Consider the following 20113-nt stretch of genomic DNA (forward strand, 5'->3'; position numbering starts at 1 on the left):
AGAAGAATACATTTGTAATAGAATTTCATGCACCAGTAAATCAGTACAGTGAGGAGTTACGAGGGCAGGGACTCTCTCTTCAGGAAACATCTCACCCTGGTAGGGCTCTCAACTCCTAAAATCCCCTTGACCTATCTCAGGTGATTAGTGGCCAAGGAACAGTAGATGGGGTGGACTCCCAGGGAAACCAGCCAGATTTGCAGGTCTCTGAGGATAAAAAAAGAGGAGAGGAAAGCTCTTGCCAAGGAGGTGATTATTATATTGGGACTGGCAGTTCCACTGAGGTTCCCTGAGAGATCGATGAGGGAGAGTTGGTATTGGTGCCCAGGTCTCCTTCTTGGTTACACTCTTCCAAGGCTATGGTCTGGTCTCTTCCATCTGTCTCTGAGCCTCTGTGTAGAGAAAAAGAATGACTAAGAGAGGCTCCAGAGCCATCAGCCTGAAAACAGGTTGCATTGTGGGACTCAGATTCTAGAGGAGCATATGTACCATTGTTTTAACAGAAGCCCCTGGGTTCACAGAAGGAGGCTGACATAAGGCAATTACCTGGTTCGGAGTCGAGGCCACTTCTTCCACTCTATGGCTAGCACCACCCCTAAAGCTACAACCACCACCACGATCAGGGTACTTCGGACAATGTTCCCCACAGTGCATTCCTGAGCAGCAGGCCCTGTGGTGATAAAAGAGCAGAAACCAAGGCCATAGAGATCAGTGCATGTACGCTCCCCTGGATCTCTTGTTGCCCCCTCATCTGGCCTCCTCCGGGGTTCACTCGGGAACCATGTGTTGAGACTGCAGATGGGGTGGTCAGAGGCAGTGCTTATGCTGAGGCAGAAGCAGCCCTCCTTTTGGGGGGTGGAAGAGGCCTTGAAAGTATCCTTCTCACTATCTTTGAGTGAATCTGAGGTTCCACCTCCTTACCATCCCTAGGAGAAAGAAAAATGACCACACTTGAGGTCTCTGATTCCAAACCCCTCCCCCTCCATGTTTGGCCTGTCTCCATGGAGACTATCTCTGGGATCCCACGTATGTCATGCCAGAACCATGGAGGGATTATCATCTCACCTGCTGCCCCCACCAGCTCCAGGGGATCACTAGGCTCTGACCAGATATCAGGGTAGGCCTGCAGACGGTAGCTGCAGCTATAGTTTCCAATGCCCTTTCCTTCTACGTTGTTGATGACAAAGTCTCCATCCTCTGAAAACTGCTGAGGCGCTTCTTCTCCATCATGTTCCAGGACAAACTCCACACCTGGCAGGGGTCCTCTGCACTGAAGGGTGATATCCTTTCCTAGCTTGAACACAGTGCTGGGCGAGGCTGACAGGGAGGGTTTAGGGGGCTTATCTGCAGCCAACCAGGACACAGAGTTAGAAATGGCCTTGAACCCAGCCCTTTACCCCCTTAGGGCTAACTACTAAGAAACTACAAAATCTAGACTCTTGCTGAAATCTCCAAGACCTTACCAGTCACCCAGATCTCCAGGGAGTCACTGAGATTAGAAGCTGCAAAGGGAGCAGAATCCAAATAATAAACACAGCTATACATCCCAGAATCTTCACTGCTCACTGCTGGCATCCGGAAGTCAGCCCTGTACCCTCTTGGCCTCTGTTGCCTTAAGGGCTCTTGAGTACCCTTCTTCAACAGGACAAATGTTGAGTCTGGCAGTTCCCCTTGACATTGAAGAGTCATGTTTTCTCCAGGGGCCACCATGGGACCAGGCTGGGCTAATAGGCTGGGTTTGGGGAGCAAACCTAGAAGAAATTGACTCTTGGTCATAGAGAGGTGGCCACTTTCCAGGGCATCACTGGAGTCTCAATAAAGAGGAGAGACTGCTGCTTGCCTCTCCTTGAGCTCTTGGAAAACCGTTTAGTTTCCCATGAACCATCTGACAGCTTACTCACTCTTTACTCCCCTGCTCACTCCAGAGCATCTTCCCCTTACCTGTGACTATAAGTTCCAGGGTGTTGCTAGGCTGTATCTTGATAGGGCTGGTCCAGTCAGGATGGTAGCAGCAGCTGTAACGACCTATGTTAGCACCAGATATATTGGTGATGGGGAATGCCCCATCATTACTGATGGATCCCCAGAGCTGCACTGAAGTGGCTTCTATTTCTTTGTGCAGAATGTACCCTACTCCGTGGACTGGCCCTTGGCACCAGAGAGTAACATTCTGCCCCATGGGAACCACAGAACTGGGCTCAGCAAACAACCATGGCTTGGGGAATGTGTCTAGGAAGAATCCAAAGATGGAAAGTGGTTAGTATGCAAACTTATCACTCGCTGAATTAATCCTTTATTTTTCTCCTTCCAGACACAACCGTTCCCCTCCATGGCCTAGCCTACCCTTCCAAGAGGGATCACCCTCTCTAACCCTTATTCCAGTTGTCTCTGTCCCAGTCCCATGTCTTGTCAGTCCTTACCAGTCACCCAGATCATAAGAGGCTTGCTGAGATATGATCCCCTGTTTGACATAGTGGTCTCATAGTAGACACAGCTATAGTTCCCAGAGTCGTCTGCTCCAACAGCGTGGAGGGGAAAGTCAGCCACATTCCCTGAGGCACTCTGAAACTGTAAGGGAACCTGGGTTCCCTCCTGCAAGAGGGCAAACCTCATGCCCTGGAAAGTCCCTTGGCAGCGCAGGGTCACATTCTTCCCAGGAAGCACCACAGGACCTGGCTGTGCCAGGAGAGTGGGTTTGGGGTAGAATTCTGAAATTAAAGAGATCACAACATGAGAGAATCCTGCCCCTGACATTCTGAACATTGTTTTTTTAGTGTTATTAGAAGAAACAATATATGCTTATTGTAGAAAATACAGAAAAAAACCTATGAAGAAAATACAATTCTACTGCTCAAAGATAACCATTCTTGCTACATTTTTATGTATTTATTTCCCATTTATTTTTTTGTACATGGCCATGTCATTGTAGCTCTAACTATTTGCATAATTGGGCCTACTATATGCACAATTGTGTAGTTTAATATTTTTCACTTTATATTGTAAATATTTTCCTATGACGTTAAACAGCCTTTGAAAACTATCATTTGTAATGGCTGCATAATATGCAGTAGACATTTCAAGGTCTCCGCCATTTCTCTGAGGGCCATCCAGCCCACCAATCTCTGACAGCCCAGCTAAAGAAAAAGTGGACATTGGGCCTAAAGCTCAAGGCCAAGCCACAAAAAGATTTCAGAAATAGGGCAACATGTGAAACACCCCCATCTGCCTCATTTCTTTCCCCAGACGTGAATTATTTTCCTCCCTCTTCTCCTCTTTCTCACCTTCCTGTATTAGTGATCATATAAGCAGCTGCCTTACATGGACTGTTTACCATGTGCTAGGCACGGTCCTAAGCACATTCTTGGTGACTTCTAGAAGGAGCACTTCTTCCTCTCCCACTGACAGCCCTCCCGCCCACTGTCCCAGAGTCAGTACCACCTCCACCTGCATTTCCCCACTCCTGACCTGTCACCACGAGCTCCACAGGGTCACTGGGCTCAGACCAGATAGCAAAGTCATAATAGCGGCAGCTGTAATTCCCTCCATCACCAATGCCCACCGAAATGATCAGAAAGTGGGCTGCACTGGCTCCCGGACTCGCCCAAGACCTGTCACTGGACGCTATTTCACTTCCATCTTTGTAAAGGATAAAGCTCATTTGCTGGTGGGGGGTGGAGCAATTGAAAGTCACTCGGGCACCAGGAGTGACCACAGGACTGGCCCATGTCTTGAATAAGGGCTTGGGGTACATTTCTAGAAGGCAAAAAACCAAACACAATACAAAACCAAATTAAGAGAGAAGAAAGATTGCTAATATAGCAAATATTGGTTCCAGAAAGCTGCTTTGTTTCCTATAGTATTTCATTCAGAAGAAGGTGCATTTAAAAGTCAAGGCAAAACCACTTTGCAGATGAACTTTTCACAGGGACCCCTCACCCCACCCCTCACCTCCTCCAGCCGAATCCTCCCTGTCAGCAGAACAAGCAATGGAAGCTAGCTAAAAGGGTGAATTGTCACTGGGGCTCTGCTGATTCCCTGAGCCTCAGTTTGCCCATTTGGACAAGAAGGGGAAATGGTACCTGATCCACCTCCTTTGAATATTTGCTCTATAGCTAAATGAGATAATTGATATGAAAATAATTAGAAAAATTAAATCACCCTCTACAAACCCCAGCTATTAATAACGATTATGGCTATTAATATCGTGCAGCCAGAGGCCCTGGCACTCCCAGCGCCACGCCTGCCTGGCTCTAAGATTGGACACAGGCTCCTAGGACCAGCAGCAAAGTTTGCTGTGAGGAGAGGAGTGTCTGACCCAGAGCTTTGCTTCCCCACTCCTCTCTCACACACCCCTTTCAGCTCTACCTTTTATGACAAGCTCCAGGGGCTCACTGGGCTCAGACCACTTGAAGGGGCGCTTTTCAGTGTGAGTGCGGCAGCTATAATTGCCTTCATCTTTATCCTCCATTCTTTGGATTGTAAAGAAGGTTTCTCTCCCAAGGGCACCAAGTTGCTGGACAGGTTCCTGCACTCCCTCCTTATACAGAGCAAACCCCATGCCTGCCAGCCATCCTTTGCACCGGATTTGCAGTTCCTGGCCCCGAACTGGGGGGGAAGCAGAAATGACAGGTTTGGGGAGGATGTCTGGAAAACAAAACAGGGACACTCGGAGTCACTTTGTCAGCAAAATAGAAATCCATCCTGGACTGGCCTTTGCCTCTTCCTGTCAGTCTTCTCATAACTCTGTTCCCCACCCCTCCCCCCATTTCAGTGCCCCTCCTCTCCTACAGGCAGCAGAAGCCCCTTGGGCTCTGGGTCTCTGAGCATTCCCCATCCCTGGGAACAGTGCTGGAGTCCCAGGGGCACTGGGGATCACTCCGTGAGGACCCTCTGCCTTTTCTTACCTGTCCCCACCAGCTCAAGTGCCTCACTGGGCTCTGACACAGCCATCTCCTCCCACGAATGGCAGTGGTAACTCCCGGTGTGGCTCTGGGTCAGGGCTCCAAGGGGGAAGGCAGCCCGGACCTGCTCTGAGGCCGGGCGAGTTGCAATCCACCCGGTCCCGTCCTTCAGCAATACAAATTCCTTAGTTGAGCCAGAAGGGCTTCTGCACCAGAGGGTTAAGTTCTTCCACGGGGCCAGAGGGAAGTTGGTCTCTGCCCACAGCTCAGGCTTTGGGGTTGGCATGATTATTTCTAGAAACAGCAGAGTTAGTGAAGCCATCCTCCCTCACCCTCACCCTCCCCTTTTCCTTGCCCTTGAACACCCTCCCCAGATCACATTGCCCACCTCCCCTTTCAACCTCAATCCAAACTCTTTCCTTCTCTCCGCAGGTGCTGGGGAAAGGGGAAGCTGATGTCTCAGCTGAGGGTCAGAAAAATGCAGAAGCTTGGGGGAAATTTTGCAGGCAGAAAAGCAGAGTTGGAGGCTGAGTTTTGCCAGCAGCTTTAGCAAGTGCCCCTTCCTGGCTGTCCTTCCCTCCCAACCAGTCACTCCCTGGCCACTGACACTGACACTCTGTAGTTATTTCGGATCTCCAGGGAGGAATGTCCCAGTCTGGAGCAGGAAAAACTCACCAGTCTCTTCTGTCAATACCCCATTGCACAGTCCTGCAAAAGAAATTGCTGCCAGGGCTTTGTCCCCTCCCCCACGGGACTTCACCCCGGCCTTCTGCCCAGGCCCCTTCCCCACCCCCTTCTACTCACCACAGCAGAGAAGAGCTGTGAGTATGAAGAGCATGGTGACCCCTTGAGCTGTTCCCAGCAACCAGGCTTCTCTAGCAAGACCAGAAAAGAGATGAGAGGAGTTGCTGGGATTAAGGGGAGGGCGGAGAGAAGGGGGCGGCAATTTATGTCATTGGCTTACTCACCACCCAATAGGGATTGGATATGGCCAGGATAATGGGATATAATCTTTTCTGACATGGATGACTTTTCTTTTTGAGGGCCTCACCACCTACAAACCTCTTGCTCTTTCATGACCCACGTGCCCCCCGCCCCCTCCCCCATCCCCAGACAATATCAAATGTCAGGTCCCCAAGGCCCCTGATTAGGCTGTTGCTGGAATTGAGATGTCAGATGTGAAAATGCCTTTGTAACTCCAGCTCTCAGAACCCCTGGAGCTCAGTGTAGTCGGCAGCTCTGGGTGGTGGGTGTGGGGGTGGAGGGAGAAGTCTTGGGGGTTTCTCAGTCATCAAGTTTAAGTTTGGAAGCAGTTTTTCTTATGGCAGTATTGGTCCTCCGACCGACCTGCCTCACCTGCCTTTGTTATGGAAGGGTTGCCTAGGCAGCAACAGTGAATTACCAGAGGATTGTCAGTGCTGAGCTAAGCTTGTCAGAGAGTGGGATCTCTCTACCCCCACCCAGATTATGACTAGAAATGTGCAGCATTTTTAGGTTATGGGTCCTGTAGAATTAGATTATACTAAAGCCAAAGTTCATTTGACAATTTTTACTTAGAAAACACTGACCCTCCTTCCTGGTCAGGAAAACATGCTTTGCAAGCTGCATTCTCTGAAGTCTGGCTTCTGAATTCATTCTTTGATGCAGTGGACCTGGGCTGAGGTGGGGCACTTGAAGCTACATTTTTTCTAACCCCTGGCTTGAAGGTTACCCCAGTGTATGTGGAACTCAGGATAGGTTCTGTGGAGAAGTAGGACTTGACCCCCCTTGAAAGTTTTTGAAAGCTCGAAGGGTAGTGGTTTTACAGAAAGTTTAGCTGGCTCTCTCCTCATTACCCAAGCACTCTGTCCCTCAGGTCCCAGCGGGAAACACAGACACACACAGTCATAGTCATCATCCACTGTATATTGAATACTCCCAGGCACACGACGTCCTGTGATCATGGTGGGGGAGGGGTACAGCCAGGATCCCAAGGTGGGGGAAAGTAAGCAAGGCATTTGGGAACAGAGGCCCCACCAAGCTAGGAGCTGTCATTTCTCTTCTCATTTTCAGGCAGAATAGCCTGAGCACAAGGCCATAAGGATCAGGGAGAGAAGGAGATGACCCAGGGGACACAAAAGGATAAAAGTAAATGGCAGGAGAACCTGTTTGGCTTGACATTTTATGGGTCAGAGGAAGCAGTCTGATTCCCTGGCCCAATCCATTCCCTCATCAGATGCCCACCCAGGCTAAGGCTATATTCTCAGAATGCTCTGCACAGTGGTTGGGGGCCAGAGTGGCAGAGAGACTGGCTTCCATAGCAGCTAGGATGGACTACAAGTCTTGCTAGCCCTTGAGAGCTAGGGGTAAGGGTGAAAGTTGGGATGGGAGTTAGATAACATCCTGGGAGACAGGACAGCATGGCTTCTTACAAAAAATGTTCAGTTGAAGTTAATGTGTAAGACATCAATCATCTCTGAGAGGCAGGGTGGCTTGGGAGGGAGATTTGGGCACCCTCCTGGGGGAATCAGTGAACAAGTTCTGATTACTTCTCCAGGCTCTGAGAAATGTGCATTTCTCCACCCTATGGCTTGGGTGCCGACCCCTCTGTGAGGCGAAGGAGAAACTGCTGGAATGAGAAAGTCTTATATCTTAAGCCCAGAAGGTAGAGGATACAAAGGGTCCCCCCCTGTGGCTTGTCTCAACTGGAGTATGACCCATTCCTGAGTCTCTGGGGAGCCTGAACTCAGCTAGATTGAGGAACAGGGGGTTGGGACAAGACAGTTACCTGATTCTGAGTCTCCGACACTTCCACCTTATCCACAGCTCTACCAACAGCAAGGCAAAAAGCTGCATGATTAGGGACAAACTGATAGCCTCATTCAGAACGTAATTCCAGGTGAGAAAGCCTGTGGCCAGAGAAGACCAAAAGCAGGGACCTTGATGGGGACAGGGACTGTTGAATACATTCATGGGGGGAGGGGGATGTGGTTACTGCAGGTGAAGGGAAGTTGAGACAAAAGTGGCCTTATTTTCATGAAGAATAGGACCCTTGAAAGTATCCTGCTCACTGCCTTTGAGTGACTGTGAGACCACTCCAGAGGAAAGATGCCCAGACCCAAGGGCCCTGACTTACAAGCCCCCAACTACCCTTTCCACATCCTTCTGGGCATTGTTCTGGGATCCCAGGGGCATGATGGCCAAAGCTGCGGAGGGGGCATCCCTGTGAAGAGGGTTCCTCTCACCTGCTGGCCCCATCAGTTTCAGAGGCTCACTGCGATATGACCAGATGTTAGGATGTGCCTCTATGCGATAGCTGCAACTGTAGGTCCCCGTGCCTTTCCCTTCAACATTACTGATGATGAAGTCTCCATCCACTGAAAATTTTGGGGATGTTGCTCTTTCTTCCCATTCCAGACAAAATTCAAGTACCGGTTGAGGTACTCGGCACTGAAGGGTGATGGCCTTTCCTAGCTTGAACACGGTGCTGGGCCAGGCTGACAGGGAGGGTTTGGGGGGCTTATCTGCAACCAATCCAGAGACCAGAGTTAGAACAAATGACTTTGAACTCAGTGCCTCCTCCCTCAACAGATGTTTCTCAGGTCCTTATTTGGTCTTCTCTTTTTTTTCACTTCCACTAGATCACTGGCTTCAAAATTTGATTGTGCATCAGAACTCCTTGGCCCATTCCTTGATTCTCCTAGCTTCAATCAGAAAGACCCATACCTGTAAGTTTCCCCTGGTCTTAAGGAAAATAACTTTTCTAGGGGACACAATGGAGCTTGTCCATGCTGAGAGACAGGGCTTGAGTATCAACGCTGGGAGAGAAGGTACCTAAAGTTGTTGGAGAAAATTCTACACCACCCTCCTAGTGTGTTTTTTTTTTGGCCCATAAATCCAAGAGGGTACAGGGCCACCAGCTCCTTCGTATAACACTGTAATGATGATTAAAACAAACAATAGTTGTTAGCACTTGCCTACAACCACAAGCTCCACGGTGTTGTGTGATGACATCCTGATGGAGGTCTTCCAGGAGAGGAGATAGTGGCAGCTATAGATGCCAGCATCACTATAGGTCACATTGTTGAGGAGGAATGACTCATCATCACTGATGCTGGTGGTATCCAAGAGCTGAAGTGTTTTGTCTTCTCCTTTCTTATAGAGTGTAAGTTCCACTCCATCCACTGGCCCTCGACACCACAGGTTCACATTCTGACCCATTTGGACCACAGGACTGGGCTGAGCAAGTAGACAGGTCTTCGGGAAAGTGTCTAGGACAAGACCCAAAATATAAAAGGCTAACTGTCTGACTTACCCCTCCCACTACTTAGGGTTCTTTTTCTCTGCCTCCTGTCCACCCTTGGCAAATCCCATCCTAAGTCCACTTATACAAATTCTGCTCCTTCCCCCACCGTTATCCCTGGCTGCATGATTAGGTTCTCCAGCAGGCCCTGAGCAAGTTGTACACCCTTAGCCCCTACAATAGGTCCCATTGCATCCCCTTCTCTTACCGGTTACCCAGATTTTCAGGATATCACTAAGGAGTGAACCCCTGTGTGACCCATCATAGTAAAAACAGAGGTAATGTCCAGCATTGTGGATTTTCAAAGCCCCGAAGAAGAAATATGCCTCATTTTTTAATGGTCTCTTGTGGTAAAAGGACTTCTCCAAGTCTTCAAGCCTTATTAAAGCAAAGGTCATTCCATAGATTGGCCCTTGGCACCTGAGATTCAGGCTTTCTCCCGGTGCCATGATGGGCCCAGGATAGGCTGTCAGAGTTGGTTTGGGATAGAGTCCTAGAAAGGGAAGAGACCCTGAGTTAGATGTAGGATGATTCTTCCTTATTATATTCTGGTTTAATTTTCCTAGTTCCCTTAGATAGAAAGTGATAGCTGAAGTTTACCCTCTGCTCCCTCTTCCTTCCTTGAATCTCTGCCTCTTCTAGGAGGCAATCAAGGGTAAGTTCACTTATGCCCCTTCCCTCTCACCAGACTCTATCAGCTCCACTGAGCTCTAACTATGTGTAGGGTGTGTCTCAGTGGAATATCTACACTTGTAATTCCCTGTATCTTTAGGTCCCTGAAATGCCAAATGTAGTGCTTCAAACCACCCAAGAAACCAAACTTCTGAAAATGACTTTTATTCCATCTTCATAAAGCATGAATGCTACTGCAGTATTAAGGATGGCTTTTGAACTCATTAAGTTCACAGAGGACACTTCCCACAGGGGATTGAAAGAGGCCAATAAGGAGGGATTGGCCAGTAAGTCTGCAACCCAAAGAAACCTCTGTTAATGGGGTCACACCCTCATTTCCATGTATTGTTCCTCCAAAGAGATTAAACTACAAAATAGAGGGCAAACCTCACTCCCAAACCACTCCTTCTTACCCATCCCAATCCCAGGTAGGCCCACCCACCCATTCTTGGAAGGATCAGCTCTATCATATGCTCATTAAGCATTTAGGATGTGTCAGGCATCGTGTAGGTCTAGGAATATACAAGTAAAGAAGATAGACACAGTCCCTGTTAGCCAAAAGCTCATGGCCTAGTAGGGGACACCAGCAAACAGGTAACTGCGGAAGTGTGTGTTAGTGGCATCTATACTGGAAAGGCATTCGTACAACAAACATCCATAACACGCAGTTCAAACAGACAGGCTTTTGTTCTTTGATCCTCAATAAAAAGCTATACTAATAAAATTAATATCTACCATTTATTGAGAACTTATATGCCAGGCACTGTACATATATTTAGGCAAATCCTCACAACAACCCTGTGAGGTAGGCATTATTATTATACCAATTTTGCAAATGAGAAAACTGAGTCACAGAGAGGCATCATACAGTAGACTGGATAGATACTGTTATTCCATTTTAGAGTGGGGGAAACCGAAGCACAGAGGTGAAGTTACTTGCTCAGCATCACACAGGGAGGCAGTGTCAGAGGTGGAACTAGAAACTAGGATTACTGCTTCTAAGTCCAGGTACTTTCCGTGGCACCACAGCTTTCCCCAAGCCTATTTGACTTGATGAGGGAACTAAAGCAAGTGTGGCCAATTCTGTCTAGAAGCATCCGGGCCATGGGGTGGGGGAGTTGGGGGGTGGGGGGTGTGTCTAGTGTTTGGGCATTGTGGGGAGGCTTCTACTGTGTTTAAAGCTTGGTACTGCCTTACTGGATCTGTATACACAAGACTAAATTAATTTATAAAGTCATTTCTAAAATATGAACTATCACTTTCTTTGTCATTTTTTTTGTTTATTTTTATCACCAGCACTAGCAACTCATTATATTTTCCACACTTAAAAATAAAAATCAGAAATAGAATAAAAATACTTTAAATTAAAAAAGTCAGTTTACAAGACTGCAGTGGCAGTGCCTGGCACATATTAAGTGCTCAATAAATATTAGCCTAATGAATGAATGAATGCATGATTTTCGACAAATAGAGAACAACAAAGCTGTGATGAGCTGAAGCTGCTGGACATTTGGCTGGACTCACTCACTAGCCAAGTGATTGGCTCCCAAACATTTGCCTCATAGCATGTGTGATTCTAATTTGCATCTCAGTAAAATGTCAAATGACTTTAGCTCATGGGCCTTGCAGAGAACTGGGCAAGGAAAGTAATGTCATAAACGCTGGTTCATCCAACCATGATCCCGGGGACAACGATCATCAGACCCCAGCAGCCATAGCCACACCCACCTGCCACAATCAGCTTCAGGGGGTTGCTGGGCTCTGACCACAGGGTAGGGAGCATCTGGATGTGAGTGCGGCAGATGTAAACCCCTTCACTCTCAGGTGTCATGTTGGCAATGGAGAATATGGCCACTGTCCCCGTTGGGACTTGGTAATCCACGGGTTCTGCATATCCCTCTTTGAACAGCATGAATACCAAATCCTGCAGCCAGCCATGGCAGAGTATGTTAACATTACATCCAGGAAGAGGGGAGGTCTCAGCCTGGATCCAGAAAGTGGGCTTGGGCAGCTGGCCTGGAAGGAGAGAATGAACTGGTATTCAGGTAGAGCAAGGGGAGTGCTGCTCAGGGAGCGGCAGAGCGCTCTACTTAAATGAGTCTTCCCTGTATGACCCTTATTTGTCACCCCTTGTTTCCCCATCTAGGGTATCCCCTATGTTGAGAGCTTGCCCTCTAGATCTGTTCCAGAGTCTGTGTCCTCACTCTGCATCTATAGAGACTAGGCACTTATTTACTAACTGTGGAATGCATGCATTATACATGCATGCATTTGAGGCAAACGAATGAATTAAACCCTGCTCTGGGAAGGCAAGGTTCAGTCCCAGGAGCTGGAGTTTATTCTTGATTATCTATCTCTGTCTTCTTACCTGGTGCCTCCAACTCTAAAACTTTACTGGGCTCTGACCAGCCCGTCTCCTTCCAGTAGCAGCACCTGTAAAGACCTGTATTGGACTGAGTAAGGGCACCAATGGGGAATGAAACTTGGAAGGTCTTGTGGGAAGGGCGGATCCAGGTCATCTGTGTCTTATCTTTCAGCAACAGGAACTTGCTTGAAATCCGAGAGGGGCTTTTGCACCAAAGTGTGATGTTCTCCCAAGGGGCCTGGGGGTAGTTGGTCTCTATCCACAGCTCTGGTTGAGATTGCATCATTGCTGTCATTCCCAAAGATAACAAAGATGTCAGCAGTCCAACCCTCTCCCTCCCATAACATGCCCCTCCAATGTCCCTTAAAATTAGCCCCAACCCAGATTCCTCCTTTTGTCTTCCCTTGGGGACAGGATGCATACTTTTATGGGGGGTGGGATAGGGACCCCAAGATATTTGTTTAAGGAGTTCAAGTGAGTTGGGGAATGAAGTGCAAGTCTTGCTTCCTTTCCATCTGAGACAAAATTCTTTACTATTTTGTGGGAAACCAAGTCATGAAGTAAGAGGTCCTGATTCCCAGCCAGCTCAATCTGGAAATTGCCTTTGGGCTCTCAAGGCAGTTATGTCCAGGGCCATGGAAGCAGGTCAATGTCTTGTGGCCTTCAGGAAGGAAGGTACTTGAGGTAGCAGGACTCACTTACCTATTGGTGTCATACCCAGACTCAACCCTGAAAAGAGAGATTATGGTAAAGGAGAGCCCCTCATTGTTCCCACCCACCCTCAAACCTCAATATTCTCCATTCCCTCCCCATAGGGGTAACTATAACAGGTTCACTTGCCCTGCCACCACTTCCTTGTACTCACGAATGCAAAAGAGTAAGAGAGTGAATGTCCGCAGCATGGTGGCCCCTTCCCCTGGCCTGTCCAGGGTCATGGAGCCTCTGGAGTCCTGAAGGGCTGTGCCCCTCATCAGGTGGTGAGATCTAAAAGCAGAAGTGTTTTTACTCAGGGGACTGATCCTGCTTCGGAAAGTTTAGTTTGGATCAGTAAGTTGCACCTGACATCCCTCCCTTCCTTCCACTCCCTCACTGGCAGGCAGGGTTACTGGCTACTTCTTCTCTTTGTCCCTTTGCCTCACTTCCCCCTTCTCCCACCCAAGGTCTTTGCTGGTATCTACCATGTCAGATTTATTGAAATGTCTGTTTTTCCATGGGATCTCAGAGGCCCAGAGGCCTAATCCAGGCCAGCAGAAGCCACATGGTATGAGGGAGATGGGAGGTGTAGAGAGTCACCTTTTCAGATCTTTACTCATACATATATATTTTTGTCTGAGTACTTCAACAACCTAGCAAAGGAAGCGTTTCTACCGTCACCATTTTGCTGGCTAGGAAACTGAGGCTTAGACAGGATATAATTTGCCCAAAGTCAAAAGATATTAAATATCAGAGCCAAAATGCAAATCTATGTTTAACTGTAATGCTTATGCTCTAAAACCAGTATTTAAACTTTCAGAGGCAGCCCTTGACCCCTTTCTCACCCCACCTCACCTGTACCATCTCATCCCATCCAGGCCTGCCCTTATGCAGAATGTCAGAATGCTTCAAATCTAATATTACTTTTATTTCTTACCCCCCAAAATCTCAAAGCCTCCATCTTGAGTAGGTGTTGGGGAATCAAGTTACTTGAGCTAATTGATATAAGATGCAAATGATTTATTGGCTGCCCATAATTTATAAGCATTCTTGTTCATTGCCCCTAAGGAAAAAAAAAAGAATTGCTTGAATTTCAGGGAATATGGCAAAGATATGTGAGTTCAGCGAGGCCTTCTCATTTTCTTGAAAATCACTATTGACCACAGGCCCTACACGTCCATAAGTAGACCCCTTACACTCTTCTGCCTCTCCTACCCCACCCCCTGGACCCAGAGTATCCTTTTGCCAAGGAAAGGCATATGCCCATCACACAAACTCAGGCTAACTCCCTTCTACCAACTCTCTACTCAGAGCCTGAGGTTCTGGCTGTTTAATTCTATTTCAACACAGTGGGATAAAGGCAGCTCTCAGAACAGAAAGCGGTGATTTTGCTTCCCCAAACTGATCCTGATCTTGAAGTCCCTAACTTGCTCCAGTGATAACACTAGGAGGGATGAAGGAGCAGGAAAAAAGAGGAAGATTCAAACACCTGGGCTGTAGGAAGCAGGTGGACCATCAGAGATCCAGGGAAGCACAGTTTCCCTTTGCATTTCTTACTTTGCCTTGAAGGATGCTCAAATTACCCTCTCTGAACTTTTCTTATCTATAAAGTCGGGGAGTAATATATACCTAGCCTTGTTGTTGTGTTGAATCTGAGACAATACATGTACAGTGCCAGGCACATAGTGAACATTTCATTAAAACTTGGCTATTTTTCTTCCCAAAGCGGGTATTACTCTGGTATAGCTCCCTAAAGATGCTCTTTCCATCTCACCTCCTACAGACTCGCCCCCACTCCTCTTAGGGTCAGGCCCAGGCCCAGGCTTGGGTGCCACCCTGTTGCTTTTGTTCCCCTGAGGCTTTAGGCCAGAATTTATTGGAGGAACTCAGGTTTTACTGCCAAGGGAAAGGTTCAACCTGGGATTCTGCCAGGGAATGCCATCTGAGATTCTAGCCTTGCCACTTAGACCCCTAAACCAGGGTTTCGCTTCCTGGGGGCTTGAGGGGAATAAGGGAAGCTGGATTTCTCAGCATGGCTGACCCCTCCGCAACCTACTAAGGAAACTCTACCATTTATATCCAGCCAAAATGATGAATCTTCTGTCCAGGGAACATTGGAAGGAGCTGCAGGCTTCAGGTTAATTGGCCACGCCCATTTTTGGCCTTTCACACCGCCCCCCCCCACACCGCCAACTTCGGCGGTCTAGCCTTTTCACCCTTCCCTTCTACTCCACCCCAAGCACTTTACACACCCTTAGGCAGCGCCGCAGTGCTTTTGAGGGTGACAAACCTGAAATGTCTAATGGCTCGCCCCCTGCATAGCTTTGAGGGTTCCAGGAATCAAAGGGGTTGGGCTCAGCGGGGTGCCGGGTACATGCTCCGCTAAAGGTTTGGAGGGAAGACTGAGAAGGAAAAGGAAAGATATCTACAGCGCCCAGAGATTCTCAGCGAGGCACGGCTGGGATCGCGGAGGGAAGGAAAAAGGGAGGGATGAAGGGGGTGGGGGGGAAAGACTTGGGAGCATTTAGATTTACGGCAATTAATTACATCAGGGAGATTATTTCGGGGTTTTGTTTAGGATCTGATGGGCAGTATTTAATCTTCAGCCACTGGACTATGCGCTCATTTGCAGGTACTTACGGTAGTTGAAGGCCCACTCCGCTGTTGGAGATTCTCCAGTGAGCTCCTCCAGATGCAGCAAACTGCCCGGCAAGAGAAGAGCAGTCTAAGGACAGCCTCCCAGGCTCAGGGCCACGCCTCCCTCTCTCCCCTGCCGGCTCTGCCGCTCCAGCCTCCCCTCCTCCCTCTGCCGGGCTCTGGGAGCCCACCTACACTAACTCCCTGACACCTGCAGTCCTCTGACAACCGGGATTTCCACGCCCCTCCCAGCTCCCGCCCCTCTCACGATTCCCTGCAGAGGTTGCTGGAGCCAAATTCAGGCCCCTGCCCCCTCGCCTGTCGCTCAGAGTTTCATTGGGTCATTGTATTCTGGAGGGGAGAGGGCCAGCTCTCAAGCCTGCCAAAGCTGTAGATCCCTCCTCTTCAGCTCCCCAATGCCTTTAAAGGGATCTCGGATCTTCCTCTGCCCATTTGATACCCCACGTAAGCATAAACACCACCCCACCAGGGCTTATATGCCTACTATGTGCCTCTGAGCCCTGGGCATCTATTATTTCAAATCTTCATAGCAACACTGCAAGGTGTGTTACTTCCCTCAATTTTACAGATGAGGAAACTGAAGCTCAGAGAGGGTTAAGTAACTTGGACAGCCTTCAAAGTCTAGCTTGGACTAAAACCCCAGGCTTTAGAGACACACAAATTTGGATTTCAGTCTGGTTCCACTATTCAATAGCTGAGTGACCTCAAGAAAGTGAGTTAAACTCTCTTGAGTCTCAGTTTCCCCATCTGTAAAATAAAACAACAGAAGCTATTGCACAGGCCTTCGATGGGATACTGTAAGTAAAACTTACAGCATAGTAGGCCTGGTACATGGTAGGTGCTCAGTAAATGGTAGCTGCTGCTGTTGCTACCACTACCACCACTACTACTATCATTAATCTGTACAGCTTTCCACAAATGCCCTAGAGAAACATGATTTCAATGATGTAGATAACCTTTCATAAATTTAGTTAACCATGAATGACTGTTTCAAATGATTATGTATGGATAAGATACTAACCAAAGCTCCTGACATATACTATATGATGGGATTAAAGTATAGCATCCAGTGGACCCCCAGATCAATTGATTGTTGTAAGAAATAGCCACATTTTTCTTTATGTACAATTTTTACATTCATAGAAGATTAAAAATTATCTAAAGAACTGATTCACTTTGTTATGAAGCAGAAACTAACACACCATTGTAAAGCAATTATGCCCCAATAAAGAGGCTAAAAAAATTATCTAAAGAAAAAAATACTGTGATTTGAGAACAAGCTACATAAAAATAAAGTAACTGTGCTTTTAATAGGAAAATTGAATATCATATCTTCATGCATCAGGGATATCAGCTGTGGCTTCCTGGCATCCTCTGTTCCTACACACCATTATAAAGTACAGATTATCACATAAGAATAGAATAACCATATGAATATAAATAGGTATTTTAGGGGCAAGTTATTTAACCTCTCCAGGTCTTAGTTTTCCTATTTGTAAACTGGGGATAATAATTGTACTTAATATCACACAGAGTTTTAGGTAGGATTGAATGAAAATCCCCCTGTAAACTACTACATAGTGCCTGGGACACAGCAACCAACCATCCACTAATTCAATACACGTTTGTTGAGTATTCTCTTTGTGCCAGACATTGTTATAGATGCTGACAATCCAGGGAGAATGGCAGTTTCTGCTCTTAAGGCGTTTGTAGTCTGAGGATAAACAGTGATAGAGAACAAGTAGGAGAAAGCCAAAGAAGGGGGTGCCATGGGAATCAGAGAATTGCAATAGGAAAGACCAGCAAGTAAGGCATGGAGAACTGTAAGCAGTTTACTGTTACTGTGTGCCGAAACCAGGGCAGTGGAAGTAAAGAAGGAGGAGAGAGCAAGGGTTCCCGAAATATTTAAGAGGTAAAATTGGCCAAGCACAAATGGTTGTTTGGAACACTAAAGTGAAAATTATTATATGTCAGGGTGGAAATATCCATGCCTATTTTCAAAACATTTGTATAGAAATCACTATGATGGTATCAGGCACTAAGTGCTTTATAAATATTAACTCATTTTATCCCAATCACAACACTCGGGGATAGTATCAGTCCCATTTACAGATGAAGAAGCTGAAACTCAGAGCCATTAAAAAATTGCCTAAGGCCAACACAGCCAGCAAGTGGAAGAGCTAGGATTCACATCCAGGCAATCTGTATATACAGTTCCACGGTCCCATGTTTTTTTTTAATTACCTAAACCACTTTATTGATTATAATATACCTATAAAAAAGGGTCTTATTTAGAAAATAATTCAAAAATTTTTTATGCAAAGTAACTGAAAACTTCTCAGTTCCTTCCTTCTTTTTTTTTTTTATTGAGGTATAATTGATCCACAACATTAGTTTCAGGTATACAACATAATGATTCAATATTTGTATATATTGCAAAATGAAGTCCCATGTTCTTAACCACTACAATGCTCCCTCTGCATTGGAAGTTTGTAATGATAAAAGTAAAAAAAAACCTTTTAATTTAAAATAAAGTTACCATATGATCCTCCAATCCCACTCCTGGGCATATATCCGGAGAAAACTATAATTCGAAAAGATGCGTGCACCCCAGCGTTCATTGCAGCACTATTTACAATAACCAAGACATGGAAGCAGCCTAAACATCCACCAACAGATGAATGGATAAATGAGATATGGTATATATAGACAATGGAATATTACTCAGCCATAAAAAATAAGAAATTATGCCATTTGCAGCAACACGGATGGACCTAGAGATTATCATACTAAGTGAAGTAAGTCAGACAGAGAAAGAGAAATATCATGTGATATCACTTACATATGGAATCGAAAAACAAGATCCAAATGTACTTATATGCAAAACAGAAATAGACCCACAGTGGTAGAAAACAAACTTATGGTTACCAAAGGGGAAAGGGGTGGGGCAGGGGTAAATTAGGAGGTTGGGATTGCCATCTACACACTACTGTATGTAAAATAGATAACCAACAAGGACTTACTGTATAGCACAGGGAACTCTACTCAATATTTTGTAATAACCTATAAGGGAAAAGAATCTGATACATATATATGAATATTATATATATATTTACATAAAACACTGAATCACTCTGCTGTACACATGAAACTAACACAACATTGTAAATCAAGTATACTTCAATAAAAATTTTTTAATTTAAAAAACAGATGTGAATGTACTTAGTAAAACAGAGAATCACCAATCAAATGCATTGTTAATAATGTAGAAAAGAAGGCAACGATAGCATCCTCCTACTCTCTGAAGTCCTTAGGCCGAAGCTTGTGCTCGCACCAGCAGCCAGAATCTAGAGCCCAGATTCCCCATTAATGCCGTGGAAGCCTGAAAAAGGTCCTGGGACTGTGTGGGTGAGAATACCACTCACTCTTTTTTTTGCTCTGGGTCACTGTAGAATCTTGAAAGGACTTATTATTCAGACTTCATAGAAGCCCCTCATTCAAACTATGGCTGGCAATTGAGATATTAGAAGCTCCATCTCTAGGCTACCTCTGTGGGTCTTGGACCTTGTAGCCTGCCTGCAGAAGGAGAAATATTCTCTGGCCAAGCTCCCTAGAGGAAATTTTGCAGCCCAATATTTATAAAGCTGGTGATAGAGGCCAAGAGAGACTGGGGCTATGACTTAGCTGAGGTGGAGTTCTTGACATTGGCTCTGCTGGCCATCCCCCCACCACATACACACACTTCAAGACAAAGGTTGGCAGCGGAAGCAGGGCAAGCCTTTCTCCTCTCCATAACCTCATTTTGGAGTACTTCTTCATGGTGAGGTCTCCAGACGCTGCAATTGTTGCAAAGTACTGGGTGATCCTTTTGGTGTTCACAGTCTTTCCTGCCCTGGATTCTCAGCTATTTGGAGCAATCGAAACAGAGAGACAAAGAGAAACAAGCCCCGTGAGCGTAAACGGGCCCCCTAAGATGTCACCTGAGCCACGGCAGACACACACCTCCCAACAAATGTGAGACCACTCGGAGAGGCAGGGGCCCCGGGGGAGACCGGCACCACTGAGCAGGCTGGATGGGGAGCTCCAGCTTCCTAAGGCCTCACAGGCCTTCCTGCCCATCTCTCCTCAGCCCCCCCCCCCCCCCCCCCCCCCCCCCCCCCGCCGCCACATGTTTGCATCTCATTAACAAAACAGAGCAAGTGGCATCTTCCTCTTCTGCATTGGGGACAAAGGGCCACAGATATGAAAACACACTCCACCTTGGATACTTACATGATCAGAATAGACTGGTTTTCATGATCTGCCAAAGGGAAAAATAAAATAGAGATGATGGCAATACAGAAAGAGCTTCCTCAACCTAAATGTCCATCGAAAGAAGAATAAATAAAGAAGGTGTGTGTGTGTGTATTTATATATAAATACACACACACACACACACACACACACACACACACACACAATGGAATACTACTCAGCCATAAAAAAGAATGAAATAGTGTCATTTGCAGCAATATGGATAGACCTAGAGATTATCATACTAAG

The 20113-nt window shown here is 46.7% G+C and overlaps 1 protein-coding gene across 4 annotated transcripts; it reads right to left on the minus strand.

Annotated features, from left to right (window-relative positions):
• Positions 1–256: 256 nt before the first annotated feature.
• On the minus strand, positions 257–13155 carry IGSF1 (immunoglobulin superfamily member 1; the record flags this gene model as incomplete). 4 transcript variants are annotated; one of them, XM_082864638.1, is made up of 19 exons in its annotated part: positions 257–392; positions 547–670; positions 1066–1344; positions 1464–1751; positions 1942–2229; positions 2421–2708; positions 3466–3753; positions 4366–4644; positions 4905–5195; positions 5577–5609; positions 5706–5776; positions 7669–7789; positions 8126–8404; positions 8858–9151; positions 9392–9676; positions 11584–11871; positions 12224–12508; positions 12923–12949; positions 13086–13155. In XM_082864638.1, the coding sequence occupies 19 exons, from the start codon at positions 13153–13155 to the stop codon at positions 257–259; spliced, it is 4014 nt and encodes a 1337-aa protein (XP_082720764.1). The 4 variants fall into 4 exon arrangements, with proteins under 4 accessions (XP_082720764.1, XP_082720765.1, XP_082720763.1 ...); XM_082864639.1 differs by lacking the exon at positions 12923–12949; XM_082864637.1 differs by lacking the exon at positions 12923–12949 and having other exon boundaries at positions 12224–12549; positions 13082–13155.
• Positions 13156–20113: the final 6958 nt, after the last annotated feature.

The sequence above is a fragment of the Leucopleurus acutus genome, assembly GCF_964270905.1.
Source record: "Leucopleurus acutus genome assembly, chromosome: X".
In the NCBI taxonomy this organism is placed as follows: Eukaryota; Metazoa; Chordata; class Mammalia; order Artiodactyla; family Delphinidae; genus Leucopleurus; species Leucopleurus acutus.